The following is a 20,801-nucleotide window of genomic DNA, read 5'->3' as shown; positions in this document are numbered from 1 at the left end:
GGTGCAGCACTGCACTTGCTGCTAATGACAGGTGAGCATTAGAGCAGGGGAGGAGGGTCTTATAAATGGAGGGGCAAGTGGCTAATGTACATGCTCCCACCCCCCCCTACAATGGGGAGGTTCCCTGGGATACCAAGGTGATGAGGCATGGGGCAAGCATTAGGTAAAACAGACTTAAGATTACGATACAAATGAAATGCTCAAAGTCCTTGGCTTGAATAGCAGAGAGGTGAGTGGGAAGGGAGCTTGAGGTAGTCAAGCCAGACAGCCGGCTTGCTGCCAGCACCAGCCCAGGGCTTGCCCCAGCCAGTGCTGGGACACCCTGGTGACACGTTGACTCAAAAAACGGATCGCAAGGAGCAAGGCCAGCGGAGGCCCCATCTGGTTGGGAGCTGGAATGCCAGCGGCATGGGCAGAGGCCGAGGGCACAGGCTCTGCTCAGCGTGGAGAAGAGGGAGCACAGGGGCTCTCCAGCTCTGCCTGCTGGCGTGGGCCTTGCCTGCGCGGGTCTTTCTGCCAGGGTGGAGCAGGCACACATGAGCCCTGGGGGAAAATGGTCAGCTTTTATTGGCCTCAGAAAGCATGCAGGGGCCAGCAGAGGCTGGCGCCACGATGTCCTCAGGGCAGCTGAATGCGTGAGGCGCAGTCCCGGCAGCCATCCCTCCAGTGCCTCCCTGCACTGCACCTTCCGCATGCAGCACGGGCTCAGGGGCAGCCGGCACCTTCATGGGCCCCGCTGGCAGCAGGGCGCTGCTGCTCTCGCTGTGCCGTGATGCAGGTACAGGAGAAAGCCCTGCGCAGAGCCCTGAGCACCCTGCGGAAGAGGGAGGGCCGTCGCCGTCGAGCTGGGGTGTGCGGCAGGGCGGCGATGCCTGTGGAAGAAGGAGAGCTGTAGGCAAGGGGCTGGGCAGGTAATGGGCAAGGTCCTGCCTGCTCCCCACCACCGAGGGCTTTCCCCAGGGAGGGGTGTCCAGGGAACGGCCAGCCCCTCTGCACGCAGTCCTGCCGCCCTGGCCTGGGTGCAGGGCGCCGGGACAGCCGGACCGGGCCTGCCCTGGCCGAGGCAGCGCTCGACTCGGACGTACCTGGCTCATCCTCGGGCTCATCCCTGGAGCCGGAGCAGGGCGATGTGTTACCACTCTGCTCGGAGGCTGCCTGGCCCTCCGGGGGATCAGCGTGGGGGTCCTGGAAGAGCTCCAGGCTGTCTTCCCACTTGTCGTCCTCCTTGGCCAAGACCCCTGGCGCCTCCTATAAAAACATGAACAACAAAGGGAGAGCTAAGCATCCATCATTGGATGCGGGGAGAAACCGGCGCTTGGGGATGGGGTTTCGTGGTAGGCTTGGCAGTGTTAGGTGTCGGGTTGGCTGGGCTTACGGTCCTGCAGCCAGAGGAGGGCTGCGTGTCGCCTCTGTGCTGGGAGGTCGCCTGCATGGGGAGAGCAAGACTAAAGGCGGGGGCGGGGGCCGGGGGGGTGGTGGTGGTGGGGAGGAGATGGAGAGGATGTCCACCAGCCATGTCCCTGCCACACATGCCCCGGGCGCCGCGCCTGCCTCCGGTACCTGGGGATGCTCGGTGCTGGCCACGCGCCCCTGGCTCACCTGGTGCCAAGGCTCCCAAGGCAGGGGACAAGCTGTCTCATTGTCTCCGTTCTCTGCTGCTGGGGCAAGGTGTGGTGTGGCGGTGTTGTCCACAGCATTTTCAGGCAACAAAAAAGCCCCTTCATGATCGTGTGCTGCCGGGGAGACGATGGCTGCACTAGCCTCTCCTGGAGGGTCTCCAGACATGGGAGAAGCCATGTGTTCTCCATCCTGGCGTTCGTCTGGGACAGGAGAGGCTGTGCTGGGCTCTCCCCGAGGCTCTGCAGCCAATGTAGACTCGCTATCCTCAGTTGCTGCACGTGGTTTTACTGCCATCGCCGCATCCATGCTTTGTGCCGAGTGCCGCTGTTCCACCGGCTGCTGGCTGCGTTCTTGGATCACAGCCTCAAGCTCGTGCAGGACATCACTCATGTCCCACCAAGCTGCGTCCTGCAGAGCCACGGTGTGGGCTGTGGGGCTGTGTGGGGCAGGTGCCTGGCTCCCTGTCTGTGCTGCTGTGCCCTGCTTGCTGAAGAGAGGAGAAGCCAGTTCCTTCACCGCCTCCTGTGCTGTGGGAGCAAGAGGTGTGTGGTACTCCCTCCGAGAGTGGGAACTGCAGTGAATCGTGGGCCTCTGGGGCCGTGTTGCCCCGCTTAGTGTATGAGGGAATGGCTTTGGATGTTTCCACCTAGACTTCAGTAAAGCCTTTGGCACTATTTCCTTCAGCATTCTCCTGGAGAAACTGGCTGCTCATGGCTGTGGATCTATCTCCCTGTCCCATGGATTCCCTGCCCCATCCTGGGGTGAAGGATTCAGGGTACAGGGGAGCTCCCCCATTTCTGGGGGGACATACAAGGGGCGACCGAGGCATTTAGGTGTCCCCCCTCCCCAAATAATTAAGGGTGTTTCCCAAGGGACCCAGGCGTTTGAGTGCACTCCCCTGCCTTTGCCCCAGTTGCTTGCAACAACTTCCCCCCCGCCAAGGGATTGGGGTTGGGTAATGGGGGGAGGGGGTGCACTGGGGCAAAGCCCCCCCAGATCCTGCCAGGCCCATCTGTCATGCTTGAGAGACCTAGGCATCTGGCTAGAGCAGCCTCCCAACACCCCTTCTCCCCTCGCACAGATGGGTTAAGGGGTTTAGGGGTTGCCTCATCCCAACAGCACCCCCATGTATGAGCCTGCCCAACCCCCCCAAAGTGGTTTTGGAGTACAAGCCCCTCCACCCGCCCCCCTTCCCCCGTTGATTTGAGGTGCCCACCTGCCTCATCGTGGGGGAACATGGGCATCTGGGCCCTCCAAATTAGCCCTCCACCATCTAGATTGAGGTTCTAGAAGAGGTTCACGGGTCACCCCATCCCAATAGCGCGCCTGCATGTGAGCCCCTCCACTCCCCGTGGGGTGAGTTTAAGGCACATACATTCTCGCCGCACAAGCCGGCACAGCCAGCTGTGCCTTTTCTCCACCCTTCTAGGGTCCTGTGCCCTATTCCTCGGTTTTGGCAGCTTCCACCTCTGCTCACCGCCCCAGGAGCCAGACGGCTGACTGCCAGCTCCCTGTCAGACTGAGTGTGGCTCCGGGAACGGATGCCGAGGTGTCTCGGGAGCAGAGGAAGGGGAAGAGTTGGGGCCTGAACCCCAGAGCAGGCTTGCTCCCGGCACTCGCTCAGTACGTCTGCAACTGAACAAGCACCAGCCTTCTCCGTTGCCTTCCCGGCTGTGGTCGCGCTCCCTCTGCACCAGGTGAGGGGCCCCGAGGGAGCGCAGGGCCCACTGCGGGGGTCAGGCAATGGCCCCCCGGCCCCACCGGGCTCCAGCTGAGGGCCGGGGCGGGGGGGAGGCTGGTGCCGGCGGCCCCTGCCTGTAACGGTGCTGCCGTGGCACGAGTGGCCACCGTGGGGCTGGCGTGAGCCAAGGGAGGAGCAGGGCGGCCGCGGGGCCGGCCGGTGTGCTGGGGAACGCCAGCCGGTGCTCGGGTGCTGGGCGGCGGGTGGGACGGTGGAGGCTCAGGGCCAGGGGCGCGGGGGCTCCTGCCTGCCGCCTGCACGGTGGGGGCTGCAAGCGGAGCTTCCGGGCCTGTTGAGGTGGGCTCCTGGCCCTCGGGTGGTGGCGAGCTGGCTCAGCTGGCCCGGGGGTCCTGCGGGCTGAGGTGGGCACCCCCAGAGTCCGCCTGAGCCTCCCCCGCCCCGCTCGCCCCCCGCAGCTGAGCCCAGGCCCTCCCCTGCAGCCGGGCCCGCAGCCCCCAGCTGCCCTGGGCCCCAGGTGCGTCTGCGGAGCCCCGCTGGAGGAGGGCCCCAGCCGGACCGAGCTGTGCTGGCTGCGAGCGGCCGCTGCTGCTCTCCCGCCCCGGCGCCGTGCCGCTGCCAGTCCCTGCCCTGGGGGCACCGGGGGCTGCCCCTGCCCGGCCCGGCACCCCCGCGGCGTGGGGCGGGAAGGGGCGGCCGGGCGCTGCCCGGTGTGGGCAGGGGCAGCCGCAGCTGCCTCGAACGACCGGGGCTGCAGCCACCGCCGGCTTTCCCTGCCCGGCTCTCGGCCCCTCCCGTGTCCCTGCCCGCTCTGTCCCTGGCTTCTCTCATGCCACACCTCTGTCCTCTCTTGCTCCCGTTTGCTCTCGCCTGATGCCTTGCTCCCTGTCCCTCTCTCTTTCGCAGTATCCCACCTTCTGGCTCCCCTGCCCTCACCCATTTTCTACATCCCTCAGTCCTTCTACCCCAGTTTTGTCTTTATTACTCTCTCTCTCTGGCTCCCTAATTTTTATTTCCAATGTCTCTCCCCTTTAGCTGATCAGGTTTTTTTGTTGTTTCTCAGTCTCTGTCCAGCTCACTCTCCCCTTTCTTTATTCCTCCCTCTCTGCCCTGTGGCCCATCGCTGGTTTTAGTTTTTCTCCATCTCTTTCAGTCTGGTTCCCTGTCCCTTCCCCCTCTCTGGCCTGTAGCCCATAATTATTTTCTTTCCCCCTCTGCCTCTTTCAGTAGCTCCCTTTCCCTATTTTCAGTCCTGCTCTGTGCCCTGTAGCTGGTGGCTGTTGTATTGGGTTTACGTGGCAGGGGGTTGTTAGCTGGGCTGGGGAGGGGGAGGGGCTGCAGGGTGGTTTACTGTGAGGAGACGCCAGGAATTGCCCCCAGGCTGCGCACAGCTGGTTCCAGCTCCAAGACAGATCTGCTGCTGGTCAGAGCTGAGCCCATCAGCAGTGCTGGCAGCACCTCTGTGATATATTTAAGAAGGGCTGAAAAAAATGCTGCGTAGAAGCTGTGACAGAGAAAATCTGAGCATGAAACAGCCTTGCGGGCACCGAGGTCAGTGAAGAAGGAGGGGGAGGAGGTGCTCTGTGTGCTGGAGTGGAGATTCAACAGCCCATAGGGAAGACCGTGGTGAGGCGGGTTGTTCCCTTGCAGCTGGTGGAGGTGAATGGTGGAGCAGATACCCACCTGCAGCCCATGGAGGACCCCACGCTAGAGCGGGTAAATGTGCCCGAGGGAAGCTGTGAGCCCATGCTGGAGCAGGTTCTCTGGCAGGACCTGTGGGAGGGACCCACACAGAAGCAGAAGAGCATGAGGAGGAAGGAGCAGCAGAAACGTGATGAACTGGCCACAGCCCCCACTCCCTGTCCCCCTCTGCTGCTTAGGGGGAGGAGGTAGAGAAGTCAGGAGTGAAGGTGAGCCGAGGAAAAAGAAAGAGGCAGGGGAAAGGTGTTTTGTAGAGTTGCTTTTATTTCTCATTGTCCTTCTCCAATTTTGATTGACAATAAATTATATTACTTTCTCCAAGCTGAGTCTGTTTCGCCTGTGATAATAAATGGCGAGTGATCTTTTTGTCCTTATTTTGATCCACAAGCTTTTTTGTTGGATTTTCTCCTCCTCCTCCCCATCTTGTTGATCGGGGGAGCAATAGAGAGGCTTGGTGGGCACCTGGCAGCCAGATAAGGTCAACCCATCAGTTTTCTTCCATCAGGCTCCCTGTCCCTGTCTTAATTCTTGCCTATGTTTCTTACATCTTTTTGCTTTTGAAACTTTTCTTCTGCTTCTCCATCCCTATTTTTTTCATTCTTGCCTGTTTCTTGAGCCCAGTCGCTTTTCAAATTTCCTTCTTACATCTTCCTCTGTGCAGCTCCATTACCTATTTTTTAATTCTTGTCTGATTCCTGCATTCTCTCGCTTTCAGAACTGTCTTTCTCCATCTCCCTCTGTCTTGTCTCCCTAGAATACTTAATTCTTCCCTCTCAGTCATGCACCCCCGTCACTTTTTACATTTTCTTTCTGCATCTCACTCTTCCTGCCTCCCTGTCCCTATTCATTAGGTCTTGCCTGTGTTTCTTGTACCCTGTTGCTCTTCAACATTTTCTTTCTGCATCTACCCCTATCCAGCTCCCCATTCCTATTTTATATTTCTTGACTATGTTTTTTTTCCCCTTTCACTTTAGAATTGTTCCTGATCCCTTGTCTTGTCTCTTGTCCTGCTGGTCCTTTTCACCTCTCCATCTCTTATTTATTCCTCTCTCTGTGTTTATTTGCTCAGTATCTCCACTCTCCTCTCTTGACAACCTTGTCCTACTCCCTGTCCCCTTCCTGTTTGCAGCATCCCATTTTCCAGCTCCCTCTGTCCTTCCTCCTGCTTTTCTTTTATCTTTTCTCCCTGTGCTGCTGCATTTGGGCACTTGTGGCCAACTCACTGCCAGTATCTCATGTCCATTAATTAATAAATACTTCCTGCCTCCTCTGTGCCCCTGGACGTGCTTGCTGTCCCTGGGCATAGAGCAGGGGGTGATGTGCTGTGGAGCTTTGGCAGTGGCCCCTGATCCCAATGGGTCCCCCAGTTCCCCTAAAACCCAGCCCTCTATGCCTGTGTCCCCCCCCCCCCCCCCCCCCCGCTGTGCTGTGGGGCTGGGGCAATGGCCTCTGTTCCCCACAGGCTCCAGCTGGGGCTGGGGCAGCCCCAGGTGCACCCAGTGAGGCTGAGGCCAGCCCCACTGTGTGAAGGGCTCCAGTTGCAGAGGGGCTGCCTGGGCACCCCTGCCCAAAGCAGCTGGCAAAGGGGAACTGGCTGAGGGAGGGACTCCAAGGGGGTCATGCAGGCAGGTGCCTCCAGCAAGGAACAGCCAGGCCCTGCAGTGAGCCACTTCTGCCAGCTGCACACGTGAGCTGCTGGGAAGCCTCACAGCAGAGGAACATCAAGGTGGAGAGACAAGCACTGGGGCAGTGAACATCCCCTGCCGGTGCCAGGAGCTGTGGTGAGTCTCGCCTTCTCTCGTGCATGTCTGGGTCCACCTCTGCTGCCCTTGCCCATCGCTCGCCGCCTCTGTCTCCCTCTCTGCCAGCCTACCTACCTTTCTGGCTCCCCAAAACTTGTGACTTTTCTGCCAGCTCTGCCCTGTACCACTTTGTCTATTAATTTTCTCCTCTGTCTTTCTCTCCTTATATTTCAATGCTTTTCTGTGTTTCTTGTACCCTGCTGCTTTTAAAATTTTCTTCTTATGGTTCTTCCTAGCCATTTCCCTGCCCCTATGTGTAAATGTCTGTGCTATAGAAGGGTTTTAAAATGCAACAAAACTCTAGTCACAGAAGGGATTTAAAAACTCAAGCCCCCTCTAAATATCTCTCTATTGAAGGCAGAAAAGCACTTCCAGAAGCTGCCCCCTCTCCTTTTCACCCTTATGCCACCCTGATTTGGTGGCCAGTTTCCCTAAATGGGGACTTCCCCTTGCAGGGATGCACACACAGAGTGGGAGCCAGTTCCATGGCACAAAAATATTCCAACCCCCCTGATTCTGGGTCTGCAACGGGGAAAACAATTTGGAGCTCCCAGGAAAGCCAGATCTCCCTGGATTTGTGTAGATGGAAAGCATTTTCAGGCAAAAAAACCCCAAATCAAAACTCCCTATTTTTACAGTGCCCCTATCCATCCTTCTTTCTACACACACAACACCCTCCCTCCCTCAGCAGTGTCCATCTCACCCACCACCCTCCCCCTGTGCCTTCCCCCTGTCCATGTCCCCCGTCACCCTGGGCCTTCCGGTTCTGCTGCTCGGGATCATCCCAGCTGGTGTTCCTGAAGCCCGGCTGTGGCCTGAGGTGAGGGAGGTACATGGGGGGCCTGAAGCCCAGCAGCGGCATGACAGGAGGCAGGTACGTCAGAGGCCTGGACCGTGGCGAAGGGCCAAAGTGAGGCCGGTACGTCGGAGGCCTGAAGCCCAGTGGTGGCCCGAGGGGAGGCAGGAACGCTGGAGGCCTGAAGCCCAGCTGTGGCCCAACGGGAGGCAGGTTTGTCAGAGGCCTGAAGCCTGGCGAAGTCCCCAGATGAGGCATGTACGCTGGAGCCTGAAGTCCGGCAACGGCCTGACGGGGGGCAGGTATGTCAGAGGCCTGAAGCCCAGCAGTGGCCTGATGGTAGGTTAGGAGACTGGCTGACTGCATCTCTTGGGAGATAGTTCTGAAGGGCCAAGGCGTCCAGGGAGGCTGGACATTATCCAGAAGAAAGTCTTAAAGGCATAGGAGTGGGCTGTGCTAATGCGCCAAAAGACAAGCCGGTGGGGAAAAAACCCCAGCCTGGCTGAACAGAGAGCTTTGGCTGGAACTCAGGGGGAAAGGAGAGTCTGCCACCTTTGGAAGAAGGGGCAGGCAACTCTGGAGGACCGTAAGGATGTCATGAGGTTATGCAGGATGAAGATTAGAGAGGCCAAAGCCCAGCTAGAACTCAGGCTGGCCACTGCCATAAAAGATAACAAAAAATATTTTAAAAAATACATTAGAAACAAAAGGAGGGCCAAGGATAATTTGCATCCTTTATTGGATGCAGCAGGAAACACTGCCGCAAAGGATGGGGAAAAGGCTGAGGTGTTTAATGCTTTCTTTGCCTCAGTTTGTAATAGTAAGACCAGCGTCCCTCTGGGTACCCAGCCCCCTGCGCTGGAAGGCAGGGATGAGGAGGAGCAGAATGAAGTCTCCACAGTCCAGGAGGAAATGGTTAATGACCTGCTGCTCCATTTAGATGTGCACAGGTTTATGGGGCTGGATGGGATCCACCTGAGGGTACTGAGGGAACTGGCAGAGGAGCGCACCAAGCCACTCTCCATCATGTATCAGCACTCCTGGCTAACTGGGGAGGTCCCAGAAGACTGGAGGTTAGACAGTGTGATGTCCATCTACAAGAAGGGCAGGAAGGAGGATCTGGGGAATTACAGGTTTGTCAACCTGACCCGGGTGCCAGGGAAGTTTATGGAGCAGATCATCCTGAGCACCATCACGCGTCATATATAGGACAACCAGGGGATCAGGCCCAGGCAGCATGGGTTTATGAAATCCAGGTCCTGCTTGATGAACTTGATCTCCTTCTATGACAAGATGACCCACTTAGTGGCTGCGGGAAAGGCTGTGAATCTTCTTTACCTGGACCTTAGTAAAGCCTTTGACACGATCTCCCCCAGCTTTCTCCTGGAGAAACTGGCTGCTCATGGCTTGGATGGGTGTACTCTGTGCTGGGGTAAAGGAATGGTAGTAAATGGAGGTACATTGAATTGGCAGCTGGTCACAAATTCTGTTCCCCGTGGCTTAGTACTGGGGCCAGTCCTGTTTAATATCTTCATTGACAATCTGGATGAGGGGATTGAGTGCACACTCAGTAGGTTTGCAGGTGACACCAAGGTGGGAGGGAGTGTTGATCAGGTGACACCAAGGTGGGGAGGAGTGTTGATCTGCTTGAGGGTAGGAAGGCGCTGCAGAAGGATCTGGGCAGGCTGGACTAGATGGTCTGAGGCCCATTGCATGATGTTCCAGGGAAAGTTCCAGGTCCTGCACTTGGGTCACAGCAGTCCCACGCAACGTTACAGGCTGGGGGAAGAGTGGCTGGAGTGCTGCCTGGAAGAAAAGGACTTGGGGGTGCTGTTTGACAGCTGGCTGAACATGAGCCAGCAGTGTGCCAAGGTGGCCAACAGCATCCTGGCTTGTATCCAAAACAGTGTGGCCAGCAGGACCAGGGCAGTGATCATTCCCCTGTACTTGGCACTGATGAGGCCACACCTGGGATCCTGTGTTCAGTTTTGGCCCCTCACTGCAAGAGGGATGTAGAGGTGCTGGAACTTGTCCAGAGAAGGGCAAAGAAGCTGGTAAAGGGTCTGGAGCACAAGTCTTATGAGGAGCAGCTGAGGGAACTGGGGTTGTTAGCCTGCAGAGAAGGAAACTCAGGGGAGACATTATTGCTCTCTGCAGCTCCCTGAAAGGAGGCTGTAGGCAGGTGGGGGCAGGTCTCTTCTCCCAGATAAGTGGTGACAGGACAAGAGTCAATGGCCTCAGGTTGCACCGGGGGAGGTTTAGGATGGATTTTGGGAAAAACGACTTCCCTGAAAAGGTGTTCAAGCATTGGAAGAGGCTGCCCAGGGAGGCAGTGAAATCACCATCCTGGAGGTGTTTAAAAAACATGTAGATGTGGTGCTTAGTGACATGGTTTAGTGGTGGGCTTGGCAGTCCTGGGTTAATGGTTGGATGATCTTAATGATCTCAGAGGTCTTTTTCCAACCTAAGTGAATCTGTGATTCTATGAGATACTGTCTAGCCTGTCCTGTTGAACAGGTTTTTTCATCCCAAATGCAAGGACTTTGCACTTCCCTTTATTAAGCTTCATTTATGCTGTGCATGAATGTGTGCAGCATGGAAAACTCACAGGAGGAATGGCAAGTTGATGCACAGTTGCAAAGCTATGATCTCATTGGAATCAGTGCTGGTAGGATAGATTACATAATTAGTGTGCTGCTTTGGACAGATACGCACTATTTAGGAAGGATCAGGAAGGTGAAGATGAGATGTGCTTTGTCCAGTGAGGAGCCTGGACACTGTGTTTCAGAACAGATGATGAGCCATTTGGGAACTTAAGACTGAGGACCAGATCAGCATGTGTGAAATTTTGGTGGGCATCTTCTAAAGACAGTCTGATCGAGAAGAAAAACTAGATGAAGCCTTTTTTTGGAGAATTGGAGAAAGCATCATGATTATAAGCACTCATCCTTACTGTCAGCTTGAACATCTGCTGGAAAAGCCACTATTACAGTCCAAATCTCACGTGAGCATTGGGAACAACTCTTGATACAGCAGATAAGGAAGCTGACCAGGGAAGGACGTTCTATTAGACCTGCAAGTGCTCATTAAGAAAGAAGTGGTCAGACTCATGAAGCCTGATGGGAGCAGCAACCATGAAAGTGTGGGTGTTAAGTTACTGTAACTTTCAACATGCTTGCATTGTGTGACAGTCAAGATGTGGTGACACCAAGAGAATGAATGTTAGAAGTTGTAGGTTACTGCTATGACTTTGCAGTGGGAGCTTGATGATATTGGAGGTTGGTGTTGAGATCTAAGTAGTGTGTGTTCAGGCAGAATCTTGATTACCACTAACCTTTTTTTCTCTTTACTAAAAGATTTAAAGATACAGGATAAATGAGAACAGAAGTATTTCAGGAAGGCTAGCCCCAAATAACTAACCTTGAAATGTTCTCACAAATTGCTTTGGAACCTCCATTAGGGCTGAAGGAAAAAAATCTACAAACGCCCCTGCGGCGAATGAAGAGACGGGACGCAGCTTGATGCAAGCAAGTTGTCCATTTATTAGTGATTTTCTTACAATTATATATGTTTCTACCTTCTACATATTACACACTGATTGGTTAAATCTTAAGCGTAAAAAACACTGATTGGTTGATATTTAAGGCACACCGTTAGAACAACAGGTACTTACTAGTTTATCTTGACCTAGCAATAATTTTTATTCCAAGGTTAGGGAGTTTCTTTCTACGCAGCTTTCTTGATTACATATCGGCGCCATCCGTTCCCTTGTCTGGCTACTTGTTTCTCTGTCCGTCTGGTTGCCTCCTCAACTGTGACGGCTCAGGGGCCTGCAGTTAGCTTGTTCCTTTGCTCCCAGGGCTTGTGCCCTACAAGTTCTGACAAGTCTCTATTCATCAGGCTCTCAGTACTTGGACTCTTGTCCTTGAGGCCTTGTCCTACATCTCCCCCTTCCTGTTGCACAAAAAGAACCCCTGAAATCGAACAAAAACAAGGCACAAGTAATAGAACAAATAAAAAACCAACTAAGACATATTATCAATGTTAAAATAACACACTGTCTTTGTTCCGTACAATTTTACAATTTCCCCTTTTTGTTTTTGAACAGCTAGTACCAGGTTTGCCATGTTCTGCAGGGCCCTTGCAAACATGACAGCAACCAAGGTAACAGCAAACAAACAATACTGCCAATTGAGTGAATGGATGCCAAAAAAGGCTGAAATTTTCTCAGATTTTGATAACATGTTGCTGCAATGGGGCGCCTAAAATCCACGCAGCACATACCATCAAAATCCTCACAGCCGTGTCCTTGAACCAACAACAAAAAGCAGTGGCAATTTTGACTCACATTCTTAACTGCCTACCAAACAAGGATGATTTAACTCTTTAATGCTTTCCCTGCTGTTACTCTGGATAAGAGAAGAACCGCTGCGACACGTTCCCATCATAGCCTCCTACTACATTAGTATCTACAGAAAGACAGTTATTGACATTCAAAGTGTAAAGAATATCAGCTTCTTTTGGATTAGCATTATACATAGGTGGAAGGGCACACCAAACAAGAACTGGTTCAGTCAAAAAGTTCGAAACATAGCATGCCTTCTCTGAACATACCTCGGGGTCATTCCCTTCATTCCCTCTCTTTTTTATGCAAAGAGAAACACTTTTACCATAACAGAGAAGCCCCTATTTACATCTCTGAGCCCGGACACAAACCGCAGCTGTATGCACCACCAGGCTCAGGGCAGAAATCGTTCATGTAGTTACATAGCTATATATCACTACAAGCATGCAGACACCTATTACACACTAGATAACCACGTTTATCTTTCCTAGTCTCCTTCACAATACCCAGCTGTTCTCTCATCTCTTGTTAGGTCAAATATTCTCCAGCTTCCTCTCCTATATCTCTCTTCAGACATTCTCTATACTCCTCTTTTTTGCTTGTTAATTGCAACAAGGCAATGGTTGTGTGTAGCTGGGTGACCATGACCTGCTTTAAGTGGTCTAAACAACTAAACACTGAATACAGAAGAAAAAAAGCATGGGAGACATAAGGCAAATTAGTTCACAGTGGTCACTCAGATTCACGTAACACATCCTATCAAAGTCTTCACACTTGTGTCCCTGTGCTAATAATAAAAATCAATAGCAACTCGGTTCTGTAGCAACATATGATGGATAGAATCAACATCTGTTAATAAGCCAGAAAAAAAAATAATATTTGTAGTATTACTTTGTTCAGCAAGCTAGCAGCCTAATTTACTAAGCAAGTTAAAAGCGTGTACTATTCTTACGGAAGAGATTAGAGCAGCAAAAATCTGTTATGCTGCATTCCAGAACTCAGCCTGAGAATTACAGTCTGCTGTGAGTTCTGCGTTACAATCATTTGACACATGTTGGGGTTGCGATTGTGAAAGTTCCCCGTTTACAGTTTTCATTGACATTATCACAGCTAGTTGTTTTAAAAGCAACCCTTGAGCTTCCTGATGTTCGACTTGTTGCAAAATATTCTGAAGCCAATCAATCAAGTTAGTATTAAAGTTAGTGACTCTCTAGGACCCTGCAAGACTGTGGCAAGACTCCCGCATCCTGACTGCCTTAATAGCCATCTCATTCATTTGCAAACAGTTGTCCCTGGGATACCTTGCCCGAGTCACAGAATCGGCACAGTTAATTTCTCCAGCTAACTGCTCATAGTTAACAGCAATTCCCCAATTAAGGTTTTCAATCAAGGCCACTACACATAGCTCACAAAAATCAAATAACCACATCATATACTGTATCAGTTAGTACCATACAAAGCAATAACTTCCAATCATGCAGTGTGAGTGTATAAGGCTCTGCCATCACTTCAAGAAGGGACATAGCAAATGTATTATGAATCCTCCCTTCCCGCACTGCTTTGCTTAACCCTTTAACAGCCTCGTATTGCACAGGCTGCCACTCTGCAGGTTGATTTGTCTGACAAAATACTGAACATGCCATAGCGACTCCCAAAACCCATCACTGAAGTGTTTCCCACTTGCATTCCTGTCACCAATCCCTCAGACCCCTTTCACCCTCCCCCAAAATACAATCAGTGCATCAGGAGAGACAAGGGGGTGGGGGAAAGGTCTAGCTCCTTTTCCAGATCTATAGGACCTGGATCAAAAGGTTTATCAGTGTCAATAAAATCATTGTCTGAGTTGTCCTGTTCCCGTGCTTGGTCCTGTGTTGTGAGGGTCGCTGCAGTCAGTGACAGAAGCTTTGGGGGCAGAGGAGGTGTGGACGGAATCGCCATCACTGACAGTGTGTTGAGAAGAGTCACGCTGTCAGTGGAATTTACAGCCTCCTCTGGTTTAGCACCGTTAGTAGAATTAGTCCACACTTGGCAAAGAGTAGTCAGAATTTGCCACCAAGGTGCTAAATGCATTCCCGACGCAGAGTCCCCCTCCGCGGCAGCATCATACAATTGGCTGCTGTATGTACACACTTTCATTCTTTCAAAGTCTCTAAAGTTTCTTGACTGCTCGCCTGTCTCAATGAGTACAGGTTTCTAAAGCTTCTTAAAATTTCTTCAAATATTTAAAATCTCTAAGGTTTCTTGGCTGCTCACCTGTCTCGATGAATACAGGTGTTATCCTCGGGGTTTAGGTTGTCCGCCTGGTCCAGACAGCAAGACGATCGTTCAGCCAAGCCGTCTCCTCCGGAACGCAGCCCTCTTCCACGAGCTGTCTTTTTTCCGTCCTTATTCTTCCAAGGCTTCGGAACACCACCATAGGGGTCACCATTTGAGGAGATTGAGGCACAGACTCCCTGATCTGACTAGAAGACCCTTCATGAGTCCATATACGTCTCTTTCTGGGGACAAAGCCTGATTCCCCATTACGGATTTCCCACAGCTCACCTCTCAACTCCGGAGGGATTTCAGGCCGGCTCCTGCTTCCTTTCAGCAGATCATTCAAAGTTCTGTGGGATTCGCTGCATGTTGCTCAGATAGGCGATTCGAGAGCCCTTCACGTTAGATCCTTAAACGTATCACGTCGGGGTCACCAATTTGCGGCGAATGAAGAGACGGGACGCAGCTTGATGCAAGCAAGTTGTCCATTTATTAGTGATTTTCTTACAATTATATATGTTTCTACCTTCTACATATTACACACTGATTGGTTAAATCTTAAGCGTAAAAAACACTGATTGGTTGATATTTAAGGCACACCGTTAGAACAATAGGTACTTACTAGTTTATCTTGACCTAGCAATAATTTTTATTCCAAGGTTAGGGAGTTTCTTTCTACGCGGCTTTCTTGATTACATATCGGCGCCATCCGTTCCCTTATCTGGCTACTTGTTTCTCTGTCCGTCTGGTTGCCTCCTCAACTGTAACGGCTCAGGGGTCTGCGGTTAGCTTGCTCCTTTGCTCCCAGGGCTTGTGCCCTACAAGTTCTAACGAGTCTCTATTCATCAGGCTATCAGTACTTGGACTCTTGTCCTTGAGGCCTTGTCCTACCCCCCCCCCCCCGCCAAAACATTAAGGGAGTATTTCAGGCCAAAAAATCCTGTACTTGCTGCAAAATGGATGATCAACATGCACCTATTACATTTTATTAATTCTTTGTGAACAAACAGAGGACAGAATTGTGAGGATTTAAAATTTATTTGCCAGACAAACCAATAGCAGAAAGACGGCATAAGAAATAGGAACAAATTACAGAGAGAATGATTTAAAAAATAAGTAAAAATTTGGGGTTGGGTAGTAGTAGTGAGAGGTTATTTTCATTCATTGGACTCTATACTAAATATTTGGCAATTTTGAAATAAAACTGAACTTCTTTACGCAATGACCTGAAAAACAATTGGCTAGGCAAAAGTGGACTGATAAAATATTGTAGCATGGACTTTATAATGGCAAAGTATTGGAAAAGGATCACAGATTGTTTTCCATTGTAATGAAATGAAGGGCAAAGACGAATCACCAGATGATAAATGGATTAGTGTTACTTCTAACGATGTACATTATATTCAGTTCTGTGTGGTTTGTGATTTCTATGGTATTTGGCTTTCAAGCAATTACTTCATTCATGTTCAGGTCCTAGCAGAGGGAATTTATATGAGCTGCCAAAATAAGACTTGCATTAAGGTGCACAGGGTTTTAAGTACCTTCTGTCATGTGATTGTAGAAAAAAACCCCTCTTATTTCAGGACTTGTGGTTTCTTCTGGAAGTGTACTGATGAGGAAATGCTTGGAGAACAGTGAAAGTAAACAGAAAGCAAAACAATTAAGATACTCAGTGGTAACAGAAGTTTGGCTTCTGATACTGAAAGTGCCTAGTCCTTTTCACCATCGCTGGCATTTATGAAACAAACATAAAAAATAGAAAACAAAAGTCCTGTTCACCTTGGCAGAGAAATTCCAGTAGAATCACACTGGGAGTTCATGGTATCCATATATTTGCAGTCATTTTCCACATTATATGGTATGTAACACATTGGGAAAAAAGTAAACAGGCTTCTCTACAGCCCAGAAACTATGATTCATGGTAGTGGCAAAGCTAAGTCATATTACAGGCTAAAAAGAGAGACAGCACCAGGTGTGTTGGAATAAGTAGATTCCAGGTGGTATAATCTCCAAATATTGGATGCAACACAGAAGATCAATTTTTCATGAACTGCATCCTAGCATACAAGATAATCTAAGAGATGAAACATTTGCACCAAGGTTACAAATACTGAAAAGTGAAATGTCAAGTATGTTTCTAGCTGTTATTTCAGTTGGCAAAAGCCATTTCAAAATCTCTTGACAAACGTAAAGGAGAACATGTGTACATGAATTCCAAACACATCCCCTCTTCCCTGATTCCATTTTTAAATCCTGAGAACTGCTGATTTGAGTAACACATGAAGTGTGGGTCACAGTTCAGATGGAATCTTGAGATTAGTGCAAGAAAAGAAAGACACTACTAGGTATAAAGCCCACAACTGTCTTCACTGATTTGTGACTACATATGCACATTTTTTATCACAGAACACGTGTATCAGCACTCAACATGCATTTTTATTGATTCCCCCAATCCCCACCCCCCCACCCCCAGTCTCCTGGAAATGTCTTGGTACACAGTGGCTTTTCAAAGCGACAACTTGCAACAAATGAATAGTTTTTAATGTTTTTTTCTGTAAATTTGGACTTAGATTCTGTTCTAAGTTGGCAATAACCCTACTGAGCGGAAACTACTGTGGGATCATATTCCATTCTCTCAATCTTCTTGCTAAGCCATATGGAAGTTTGGGTTCCCTACAGCTCTGGAAAGTGTCTTTCTGTCACCACTGTGGTTTTGCTTGTAGAAATGTATTTTGAACTTTCAGTAAATCCCACAACAATATGTTGAGACTTTTGTGGTTCTTTGGTTTAAAGCATCACAAGAAACTTGGATGTGGTCATTCCACCAGTCTCTCATTGTTTCTGGTTGTAGCAGCAGGTGCCATGCATCAGGGAGACAACAGCAGACATAATTTCTCCTGCTGCTATGTGTAAACATTGCAGAAGTACAGATGCCAATTACTATTGTGATCTTAGGAACCATAGAGAAAAACATTTCTCCTACTTTCCTAAAGATGAGTTTAGTTATTTTTTTTCAGGTCAAGTTTACTGGTGGCACAGAAGTAATCACAATATCATCTGTTGTCCTGGCACCATTGTTAAAAAAAAAAACATGCTTAAGAAAGAAACAGGCTGCTGAGGGGGTGGAAGCACCCATCTGGAGACCGGGTCTTGTAAGGAGGCACCATGCTGGGCAGGAACAGCCTTGAAAGACTGCAGCCCATGGATGACCCATGCTGCAGTAGGGACACTACGAGACAGAGCTGCAGGAAAACCTGAAGAGGCAAAGACCATCTGCAAAAAAGGGCAAGCAGCAAAGCGTGGGAGAGGAAACCAGGAAAAAGCAAAGGGCATTTGAGAGAAACCATTATGCACATGATCCTGACATCCTGTACTGCCTATCACCTCCCTGTGGAACTGGGATGGATTTAATAACCTACAGCGTAAACAAAACAAGCTTACACTAGGAAGTAGGGAGGAGCCGTGTTTGAGTTAAGGTGACCCTGGGGAAGGGAGAGGAAGAGTGTTAAGTGCTTGATTGATTGTGGGTTTTTTCCCCTGTACCTGACTTGGTGATCAAAAAATCAGTGTTAATTAGCAGTAAATTAAAGCAAGTAAAAACTCTCCAAGTTGAGACTGTTGTTTGTCACATATACACATAATGGTGAAAAAGTAGATTGCATATGTAGCACTAAAAAAAAAAAATCAACAGTGACTGAAAGCTTGTACAGCTTAATTTCTGAAACTAAGACTGATATTAGGCACCAGCTGTCTTAGAACATCTGTATTTTAGCTTGTCAGCCTGAGAAAGCTAATGTTTGCAAACAGCCACATTTATTATAAAAGTGTTAGATTGTTTCCACCACCAGTGGAATGAGCTAATTCCACTACCTCATACAGGAATAAATACTTTCTTAAGTAATAGGATTTTTTTGTAAGGGAACACCAGGACGTAGTGTTTACACTACTCTGTTTTGATTTAATTTAGTCCTTAGCATTTGCTTCGTTTGAAAGTAATTAGAAATTACAAAATACTTTTCCAAAAGCATATAGAAGTGGTTTTACTACAGTTTTATTGTCCAGACGCATTTAAATAAAACACTTCTCCCATATACAGAATCTGTAGGAACACCCTTATGAGTTCACACCCTCTGCACCACAAACTTCTCTTCCTCCTTAACTTTTATATTTAGAGGTAGGACCACTGGTTTTAACAGTGCGCTCAAATGCAGTTACATGCATATGTATTTAGAGGCTTGTGGCACTAGGGTTTTTTACTTTGTTGAGTTGAGTGATCATAGATCACTTAAGTAAAACCATTTTCTGAATGCTCTTGAGGAGAGTAATCTGTTGCTATGCCTCCAAATATCAAAGGAAAGACACACACCCCCACCCCATTCTGCAAACAAGTCTGAAGATTCACATTCTTCCTTCAATGTGATTTAAGAGCTGTGAGATCAGCCACCAGGAAAGATACAAATTGGTAATGACTTTCTTTTTCCAAAGGAGCATATTCTGAAGAAATGCACTGTGAATGAAGTGATAACACAAACATCATTGTATCCATCTTAAAAAAGAAAATAACATCTTAAGAAGCAAATAGGAGCACATATGTGGAATCAGGCAGTTTATGGAGTCACCAAGCTAAAATATTATGTCTTTCTTTTGTATATTCTGTGGTAGTGTTAATTTTCCTAACACCTTGACAGATTACAAATGCTGAAATAGGCAATTCTTTCCTCTCCCTTAGCCTATTTTCTATGGCTTTTAACCAAAATTATAAGCAAGAGTCCATATTTCAGACTCAAACCTTGTCTTTTCTTTGAAAAATGCATACCACTTTGTGTTTTCCTGTGTTGGCTTTAAGTTTTCAGTTCATCTATGTAATTGCACACAACTTATCACTTTATCTCAGATTTTCTTTATGCTTTTAGTGTAGGACATCAAATATGAGGCTGCAGCAGTGAAAATCTTACTGCCTCCTATGCTGTTGCTACTGTCTTTACTACCAACTTCCTTGACAACTCAGGAACAATCATCTGCATGATGGTAGGAGTGATTAAAGCATCTAGTAGGCAGAAGTCATGCATGTCCCTACCCCTAAGTACAAAAGTTATCCCTTCACAGGCAGCAGTCTGACTCACAAGCACAAGGCACATGTGGAAAAGTAACATCTAGATTGACCTTCAGTTTAGCTCCCCTTGATTTGTCAACGTACAATTCCAGATGAACCTAAGTACAAAGGAAAAAACAAAAGAGCCCCGTTTCACTGGGAAGCAAATCCAAAGGCCTCTTCCCCTCGGCTGCTCCGGCCCAGGAGCTGACTGTCATGACACAGCATCACCGAGACACCTGAGCTGCTGCCTCCCAACCCTCCCCGGCAGTTAAAACGCTTGCCCTTTGCAATACTTCTTAGAGAAATCAGCACTCGGGGGCGAGGGGTGGGGATTCCGCCGGCGGCTTGCTTCTCCTTCCCTTGCCCGCTCCCAGGGGCTGAACAGGCTCCTGAGCCACCCCCCTGCGACAGCGTTACCGCAGGCCCCAAGGCAGCCTCTGCGGCCCCAGCCCGCTGCCACGGCCCGGCCAGCGGCTGGGGGAAAGACAAAGCCTCGCGCAGAGCTGCGGCGGCTGCAGCGGCTGCCCGGGCAGCCCGGAGGCGGCGGGGGGGCGGCAGGGCGCCGCGGGCCGACCCCCCTCCCGGGCCCCGCCGCCACAAGGGAGCACCGGGGCCGCCCCGCCGCCGCTCCTCGCCTCCTCGCTGAGGTAGCGGTGCAGCTCCGAGAAAAAAAAAAAAGGCAGCACCGTGAGCAGCCCGCTGACCGCCGCCACTGCCGGGGAGACGAGAACCGCCGGCAGCCCCGCCGGTCCCGGGCCGGGCCGCCCACCTCAGCCCGTCCGCCGCCGGCACCAGGCGCTCCCTGCCGCGGCCGAGCGCCGGCCCGCCACGTCCCCCCCAGGCGGCCGCTGCCCGACGGCCGCGCCCAGGCTCGCCCACCGGTCCCCGGCCGCCCACAGCCCGACCGCTCACCCAGCGCGCCGGCGCACGCCCCGGCCCGAAAGTCTTCCAGGCTCCCGGCGAAAGCCCCGCTCCGCCACAGCCGCCCCAGGGTGCCGCGCGGGCCGGAAATGAACCCACCTTCCGGGGCCGCCCGCCCCGCCCCCGCCCTCCCGCCCCGCCCCCGCCCTCCCGCCCCGCCCCCGCCCTCCCGCCCCGCCCCCGCCCTCCCGCCCCCGCCCCCGCCCTCCCGCCCCGGCCCCGCCCTCCCGCCCCGGCCCCGCCCTCCCGCCCCGGCCCCGCCCTCCCGCCCCGGCCCCGCCCACGCCCACGCCCACGGCCCGCCCACCGCCCCCCCCCCGGCCCGGCCCCCGCCCCCGCCCGCCGGCCCCGCCCCCGCCCCGCCGGGCAGCGCGGCCCGGAGCCGGTCGAGGAGGGACTGCGGCTGCCGTTTCGCGCCGGGGCGGGCAGGGGCTCGGTGCCGCCGCGGGCTTCCCTCGGCCTGCCGGCCCCCGGGGCTCTGCGGAGGCCGCCCGCGGGGCGCGGGCTGTGCCCACAGCGGCTGCCTGGGGGAGGGGGGGACGGGGAGAGGCAGGCGGAGGAAAGAC

General features: G+C 51.4%; 1 protein-coding gene and 1 long non-coding RNA gene across 2 annotated transcripts; both read right to left on the bottom strand.

Annotated features, from left to right (window-relative positions):
• Positions 1-793: 793 nt before the first annotated feature.
• Positions 794-2,428, bottom strand: LOC129785563 (atherin-like). Its single transcript, XM_055818033.1, has 2 exons — positions 1,086-2,428; positions 794-872 (listed from the first exon to the last, which is right to left on the bottom strand). Exon 1 carries the CDS (start codon positions 2,305-2,307, stop codon positions 1,372-1,374), a length of 936 nt encoding a protein of 311 aa, XP_055674008.1. The 5' UTR covers positions 2,308-2,428; the 3' UTR covers positions 794-872; positions 1,086-1,371.
• Positions 2,429-18,254: 15,826 nt separating this feature from the next.
• LOC129785564 (uncharacterized) lies at positions 18,255-20,335 on the bottom strand. The gene is made up of 2 exons (XR_008749677.1): positions 20,227-20,335; positions 18,255-19,430 (listed from the first exon to the last, which is right to left on the bottom strand). It is a non-coding gene; the product is annotated as an uncharacterized LOC129785564 (long non-coding RNA).
• Positions 20,336-20,801: the final 466 nt, after the last annotated feature.

The sequence above is a fragment of the Falco peregrinus genome, chromosome 13 (assembly GCF_023634155.1).
Source record: "Falco peregrinus isolate bFalPer1 chromosome 13, bFalPer1.pri, whole genome shotgun sequence".
NCBI lineage: Eukaryota > Metazoa > Chordata > Aves > Falconiformes > Falconidae > Falco > Falco peregrinus.
Note: the sequence above shows the minus strand (reverse complement) of the source record. Positions and strands in the feature narration are given on the sequence as shown.

Bases quoted from the DNA above. Each gene is read 5' to 3' on its own strand.
- LOC129785563 (XM_055818033.1), bottom strand. From the start codon at position 2,307: ATGCTGAAGGAAATAGTGCCAAAGGCTTTACTGAAGTCTAGGTGGAAA.